Here is a 7364-nt window from a genome sequence, read left to right as displayed (position 1 = left end):
TTTTTTTGTCTTTTTGACTTCTTGAGACAGGGTCTTACTATGTAGTTCAGGCTGGCCTTGAGCTCACTTTGAAGCCCAGGCTGGTCTCAAACTTTCAGTGATTCCCTTGCCTCAGCCTCCTGAGTGCTGAGATTACAGGCATGCACCACCATGCCCACTTGGATCTGCTTTATTTTTACATATTTAGTACAGGGTCTACAGGGTCTCACTATGTAAATCAGAGTCGTAGTAATTCTCCTGTTTTCAGCCTCCCAAGTGTGGGGATTGCAGGCACACACCCCGACTCCCAGTCTCAATTACCTTCTCAACAAGCCCCAGGGGTGGGGCCGGAATGGTACCCAGACTGTTGTGCTCTGCTTATCAAGCAGGCACTTAGTCTGCTGAGCTATCTGGCCAGCCCTGGATCTGCTTTCTTACAGAATATCTCCCGTCCTCCTGCTGGTGGTGGGCAGCTGCGCCTGAAGGCTGTGGTGGGTTACAACGGGAATGGGCGGGCCAACATGGTCTGGAGGCCTGACACAGGTAGGTCAAGGTGTCCCCACCAGAAGAATACAGGGCAGGGCCAAGCTGCTTGTCCAAAACTAGGTTCTCATGGGTAAACAAGTTCTGGCTATCAGCAGGAGTGCTCCAGTGTGAGTGGGGAGAGACACTAACACAGTGTTGTCCATAATGCCTTTGGCATTCCAGCCCACATCCTCAGGCCCTATATGGTTTTGGCAGTGATAGGGAGGCCATATCCCAAAGAGGTTGGTGCCTTCTCTGCCCATAGGCTTCTTTGCCTATACGTGTGGCCGCCTAGTGGTGGTAGAAGACCTACATTCTGGAGCCCAGCAGCACTGGCTCGGCCACCCTGAGGAGATTTCCACACTGGCCCTCAGTCACAATGCCCAGGTACCTGCCATAACCAACTCTTGCCCACACCCAGGGGTATAGTACACCGCAGAGCCTGGTTCTCACCATGGACAGTGAAAGGGACATGTTCCCTGCTTCCCTTTTACCCAGACCCACAGCTTCCCCATGACTGCTCACTTACCTCCCATCCACCAGGTCCTGGCTTCTGCATCTTGCTGTGGCAGCACTGCTGCCCTCTGCCAGATCCGCCTCTGGGATGTACCCGGGGGCCTCTGCCAGCAGCTCATATCCCATCATGACAGCGCAGTTCAGGCCCTGGCCTTCTCTCCAGATGATGCATTCCTTGTAACACTAGGTCAGTGGGGTGGGGGGTTGGTAGAAGGAGGGGCTTCCTGGACCTCTGGACCCCTGTTGCCTGATCAGGCCCACCCATGAATCCCCATCCAGGGGACTACCGTGACTGCACCCTTGCCCTGTGGAGCATGGCTACCTATGAACTTCTGTCATCTAGCCGTCTTCTGGAGCCTATGCATGGTGTGGCCTTCAATCCCTGGGATGCAGACGAGCTCACCTGTGTGGGCCCAGGTGCCATCACCTTCTGGCTTCTGCGGCAACGTGGGGCAGACATCAGCCTCCAGGTGCCAGGATGTTGGCTTAGTATTCAGGTCCAAAAGTAATTTGGGGGTGGAGTCTGCCAAGGATCTTGGAATATTGCTGATCGATCCACAGCCATTGTCCTGCCCTGCCAGGTGCACCGAGAGCCAGTCCCTGAGGAAATGGGGCTGGCTGAGCTGACCTCACTCTGCTACGGAGTTGCTCCCCTGCTCTACTGTGGCTCTAGTTCTGGCCAGGTCTGCGTCTGGGACACAGGTGCTGGCCGCTGTTTCCTGGTCTGGGAAGCAGATGATGGTGAAATTGGTAGGTCCCTGATATGGTCCCTGGCCCCTCATGGATACAGGGCTAGGACCTCTCCTTGGGAGCCATGGTCATGGGACAGGAGGCTATTTGGGAAATTATACCCACCCTGCCTTTACCCCCATCTCTCAGGTTTGTTGGTATGCTCAGGATCCAGGCTGGTTAGTGGAAGCAATACAAGGAGACTGCGTCTGTGGGCTGTGGGTGCTGTGCCTGAGCTGTGGCACAAGGGCTCAGATGCTAGGTAAGCCACCAGGGGCCTGCTTGGCACCGTCCCCAGGATGTAAGTTACAAGGGAGCTCTGGTATCCTGAATGGGTCCCTCACGCTAGCACCTCTGCCACATAGTGCCATGTCAGGTCAGGGCCGCCCTTCAGCTCTCACCAGCTAGTCACCTCCTTGGGGACACACTTAGGTCTGGTCTGAGACCCACAGGTAGCAGCCTGAAAACAAAGACATGCTCAAAGCCCCTAGGCACTTACCACCAAGGAGGCTTTCACTCTGTACACAAAGCAGCCAGGCCCCAGACATGATGGCCACAGTTGCCCTGTTACCTGGCTCTTGTCTTCTACCTCCAGACATACTACTTCACCCCCCACCCCAGGTCCAGTTCTGTGTTCATGGAGCGTGAGCTGAACCTAGATGGGGCTGTGGTGAGTGCCAGCTTCGACAGTGGCATGGACATGGGTGTGGTAGGCACCACAGCTGGCACACTTTGGTATATCAGCTGGGCTGAGGGTACCAGCACTCGTCTCATCAGTGGCCACAGGAGCAAGGTGAGGCCTTAGGCTGGAAGGGAGAATGGTAGAGGGGTTCCACCCCAGATGAGTAGGGGAGATCAGCAAGCGTGTTTGGCCAGCCTGCTTTGTTGATTCCAGGTCACAGCTCAGGAGTGACCATCAGTGAGTCCCAGAGTTTGGGCTCTTGAGCACACTCATCACATATGCCCAGCTGGCATCTGTGCAAGTCAGTGTCTGACGGTTTCTATAAGATCTCTGGGGGCCGGGGAGATGGCTCAGTGGAATAAGCACTTGCCTGGAAAGCACAAGGGCCTGAGTTCAGTCCCCGGTTCCACCAAAAAAAAAAAAAAAAAAAAAAGATCTCTGAGGACTGAACTCAGGACCTTCACACTAAGTGACATCCCACCCTCCCCCTCTTTTCTGAGACAGTATCTCACTAAGTCTATGAATTGCCTAGGGTAAGCTCAAGCCTGCAGTTCTCCAGCATCAGCCTCCCAGGGTCCTTTATGACAGGGCATGTACTACCACACCTGACTAACCTCTCTTTCTTCTGTTGTACTTGTTGAATACAACCTGTCATTTGTCCTGATACCTCCCATGGATTGAAGTCTGGGAAACAGGAGGCCAGGCAGGTTCTGGCAGGTCTGGTGAGATCTGGTCAGGTTCTAGTCTGTTCTTACTGAGTTTAGTGAGGTTCTGGTTATAACTGGTCATGTTTAGTGAGGTTCTGGCCAAGATCTGGTCAAGTCTGTCAGATTCTGGTTTGGTCTGGTCAGATTCTGGTCAAGTCTGATCATGTCAGGTTGTGATTAAATGTGGGATTGAACTCAGACCCTTGTGCTTGCCAGGCAAGTGCTTATTCTACTGAGCCATCTCCCCAGCCCCAAAAGTTCAGAAGGATTTTTTTTTGGGGGGGGTGCTGGCTCAGGATGCCCTCAGGGCAGATCTGGTAAGGCATGAGCATCTGGGGATTGAACCACAGCATCCTGAGCCTACTGTTTGGTTTAAACAGGCACTTAAACAACTGAGCTAATGGGCAGGCCCCCAACTTTTCTGTGTGGCAACAGATTTACTAGTTGGGTGTGGTGGCACACACCTGTAATTCCAGCACTTGGGAGGCTAAGGCAGAAGCTTTTTCTTTTTCTTTTGGCAGGACTGGGGATTGAACTCAGGACCCTACGCTTGCCAGGCAAGTGCTTATTCTACTGAGCTATCTCCCTGGCCCCTTAAGGCAGAAGCTTTACTGTGAGTTTGAGGCCATCCTGGGTACAAAGTGAGTTCAAGGCCAGCTTGAACTACATAGTGAGACCCTGTCTGAAAAAGACAAAACAAAACAAAAACAGAGCTGGGGAGATGGCTCAGTAGAATAAGCGCTTCTCTGGCAAGCGCAAGGGCCTGAGTTCAAGCCCTGGTTCCGCCAAAAAAAAGTTGTTTATATATATATATAAAATTGTGAAAGCACCATTTGGGCTGGTGAGATGGGTCAGTGGTCTAAAGCACCTACTTAGAACAAGCTTAGCAAAGCCCAGGGACCACAGTTCAATCCCCCAGCACCACATGCCAGCCAGCTTGCCCCCTGGTGGGCTGAGCTAGCCACACACACACACACACACACACACAAATAAAAGAAATGTAACTTAAAAAAAAAAAAAAAAAAAAAGATTTACTGAGTCATAATTTATAGACTATGTCCCTAATCCATTTAAACCTCTCTTCTGGGAAGCAGTCTTTTATTTTTATTTTTTTCTTTTTTTCGTGAAATTGGGGATTGAACTCAGGCCCTTGTGCTTGCCAGAGAAGCCCTTATTCCACTGAGCCATCTCCCTGGCCCCCCTAATCCATTTAAAATGAGTGGTTTTTAGTGTCTTCAGCAGAGTTGTATGCCATCAGCTCAATCAATGTCAGAGAGTTTTTATCACTTCCAAAGGAAACCCCTATTTTTCAAGTAACCACTCCCCATTTCTGATCCCCTCCCTCCCGGCAACTACTTATACCGGCTTTCTGTCTTCATGGATGTACTCTTTTGGGCAGTCCACACAAGTGGGTCCTATACTGTGCCTTCTCTGCATCTTCTTCCTTTAATGAACATCATTTCTTCCTGGTTCATCAGGTGGCAGTGAATTCCTTTTTTTTTTTTTTTTTTTTTTTTTTAATGCTGGGATTGAGGCCAGGCCTTAGCAAGCTAGGCAAGCACTCCCAGCCCTGAATTATCTTCCTAAAATAAAATGCACCATGAGGTGCACACTTGCCTTTGAAATTGTGATTCAATACTGGGCCTTTTTTCTGAGCCTCAGTGGCAGATGGCACATGCAGCCTTACTCCAAAACTCCCTGATTTTCAGTGGTACCCTACATGATAGCATATCTGTTTCCTCTGTTGACATATAGTCAACCTCGGGGAAAAAAACATGTGGCCACCAGTGTCTTAACTACTGAACTCAGCAGGGAGTGTGTTTGTGGTTTCCCTACAGTCTGCTAAAGACACATGGTTACTTACTGTGTTTCAATTGTGCCGCACAGCCCTTCCACAGAAGCCTATGTCCCACTGGCTGGTGGGTCCCACCAGTTCTGATGAAGTGTCTTTTTACATCATCTGGTGGTGGCTGGGCCAGACAGACTTGGGCAGGAGACAAGTGCTCTGTGTGGACAGGCTGGCCTTGGCAGCTGGGGTAGGAAAGGCCCTTCTAGGGGGTCCCTTCAACCCAGTGAGGTCTCCACAGGTGAATGAAGTGGTCTTCAGCCCTGGTGAGTCATACTGCGCCACCTGTGGTGAGGATGGGAGTGTGAGGGTGTGGTCCTTGGCCAGCATGGAGCTGGTGATCCAGTTCCAGGTACTGAACCAGGTATGTGGGAGTGGGCAGGGGCTCCCTCTGGCGTTATCCTTAGGGCTGGTGCCCTGTCATGACTTCCTGGGTCGGTGCTGAGGTTTCTGCCTCACGGGTCCCCAGAGCTGTCTCTGCCTTGCATGGAGCCCCCCATCCTGTGGACACCCAGAGCAGCAGCAGGTGGTGGCAGGCTACAGTGATGGCACACTGCGTGTCTTCAGTATCTCCCGTACCACGATGGAGCTCAAGCTGCACCCCCATCGGGCTGCACTGACAGCCATTGCCTTTTCCACTGATGGTGAGGAGCTGGGGATATGCAGGGTGACCACATCAGACCTCCCCAGGCTGGGGACTGGCCTCACAGCATTTTGGCATATTCCCTACCTGGCCCAGGTCAGACCATTCTCTCTGGAGACAAAGATGGACTTGTGGCAGTGAGCCGCCCCCGCACAGGAATGACTTTCCGTGTGCTGAGTGACCACCAGGGTGCTCCGATCTCTGCCATCCAAAGCACACGCAAAGAGGTGAAGCATCCTCAAGAGCTTGTGGGGAGGGGTCTCAGGTGAGGCCAGACAAGATGTTGGGCACCTTGGGGGAGGAGGTACCCATAATCCTCAACCCCTAGTATGGCGACCTAGGAGTGGAGGGTGAAGACCTATGGCTGGCTATTAGTGAGGACCAGCGGGTCAGCGTCTGGGCCTCCAACTGGCCACAGAACCACTGCAAACTCCTGGACTGGTTGAGCTTCCCAGCACCTGCTGCTTTGGAGGTAAGTGTCCAGTGGTACATGGATGGTGAGTATACTTGCCCACCCCACCACAGCATGTTGTACTCCTCTACAGACCACAGGCCTCCTGCCACCCTCCCTTGCCACCTTCTGCCCCTGGGACCTAGCGCTGCTGGTATGTGTGGGCCTTGGCACACGTGAAGAGGTAGTCTTCTACAGCCTCCGCCAGAAGCAGGTTGGTGTGCACACCTGCCTGGCACTGGAAACCCTAGTGTCCAGGGCTCTGGGTCTCAGGTTCGGGTTGTGAGATGCTGAGTTGTACAGCAAGTAGGAACTACCCCCGCTCTGGCTTGGAGGCCCCAAGCCTCATCCTGGCTGTCCACAGGTGGTAGAGAAAATACTGCTACCCTTCTTTGCCACATCCCTGAGCCTGTCTCCAGGGACCCACCTCATGGCTGTTGGCTTTTCTGGTAAGTGCTGGTGGACAGAAACTTAGGCCTGCCTTATATGGGACCTGGGCCAGCTTAGCTGCACCCACTAAGGCACACACCTCACCTCTGCCTCAGAATCTTTGTGCACAAGTGGGTATGAGAAGATGCCTGCCCCAGAAAGTGCTTAGTCTCAGAGACAAGGTAGGGGAGCACCTAGCACAGCACTGGTTAGAGTCTGGGTGGGAAGGTAGTAATGCCAGAGACTTGGCTGGCCCAGTCACAGGGCCACAGGAGCCCAAGTGTGAGACTTCAGTAGGCTCCTAGCAGCACTGGTTGCCTATGCCAGCATTGTGCCCAGCCAGGAACACAGAGGAAGGGAATGGGAAACCCTGCAGTGCACTACCTGACCCTCCCACCCATACCTTTTGCCCACAGAGTGCACACTGAGCCTGGTGGACTGCACATCAGGGACCACCCAAGAGTTTGCTGGCCACGATGATGTGGTGCATCTGTGCAGGTTCACCCCATCAGGCAGGCTGCTCTTCACGGTGGCCCACAGTGAGGTCCTGGTGTGGGAGGTCCTGAGCCCCTGAACTGCAGTGGACCTGCCTTCCCAGGTGCACCAAAAGACTTGCTGTGCCTTGGGGCCGGTGTGAATGATGGACTGATGACTGGGACAGGACCAGACTAAATCGTCCTAAGCTGTCTTGAATTCAGGTCACCTGGAAGGATTTATGGGACTTGGAGATGTAACTCTGGTAGAGCATGTGCTCAGCACAGGAAAAAAAAAAAAAATTAGAATACATGTTGGCTTTTACCTAAGATGTTTTTTTGGTTTTGGTTTTAAATAAACAGGCGTTTATTGTATTTTGCTCC

General features: G+C 52.6%; 1 protein-coding gene across 6 annotated transcripts in view; it reads left to right on the top strand.

Annotated features, from left to right (window-relative positions):
- The window catches only part of Wdr90 (WD repeat domain 90), a 20327-nt gene extending 13000 nt beyond the window's left edge, over positions 1-7327 (top strand). For all 6 annotated transcript variants that reach the window (XM_023711437.1, XM_023711439.1, XM_023711436.1 and 3 more), the window contains 14 exons: positions 420-522; positions 770-891; positions 1048-1207; positions 1300-1490; positions 1602-1770; positions 1900-2011; positions 2371-2542; positions 5226-5348; positions 5454-5628; positions 5724-5854; positions 5956-6099; positions 6173-6292; positions 6443-6527; positions 6924-7327. In XM_023711437.1, the coding sequence (XP_023567205.1) occupies positions 420-522; positions 770-891; positions 1048-1207; positions 1300-1490; positions 1602-1770; positions 1900-2011; positions 2371-2542; positions 5226-5348; positions 5454-5628; positions 5724-5854; positions 5956-6099; positions 6173-6292; positions 6443-6527; positions 6924-7081 (1965 nt within the window). In that variant the 3' untranslated portion in view covers positions 7082-7327. The remainder of the gene's footprint in view (positions 1-419; positions 523-769; positions 892-1047; positions 1208-1299; positions 1491-1601; positions 1771-1899; positions 2012-2370; positions 2543-5225; positions 5349-5453; positions 5629-5723; positions 5855-5955; positions 6100-6172; positions 6293-6442; positions 6528-6923) is intronic.
- Positions 7328-7364: the final 37 nt, after the last annotated feature.

The sequence above is a fragment of the Octodon degus genome, unplaced genomic scaffold, assembly GCF_000260255.1.
Source record: "Octodon degus isolate 3935 unplaced genomic scaffold, OctDeg1.0 scaffold00021, whole genome shotgun sequence".
Classification (NCBI taxonomy): Eukaryota; Metazoa; Chordata; class Mammalia; order Rodentia; family Octodontidae; genus Octodon; species Octodon degus.
Note: the sequence above shows the minus strand (reverse complement) of the source record. Positions and strands in the feature narration are given on the sequence as shown.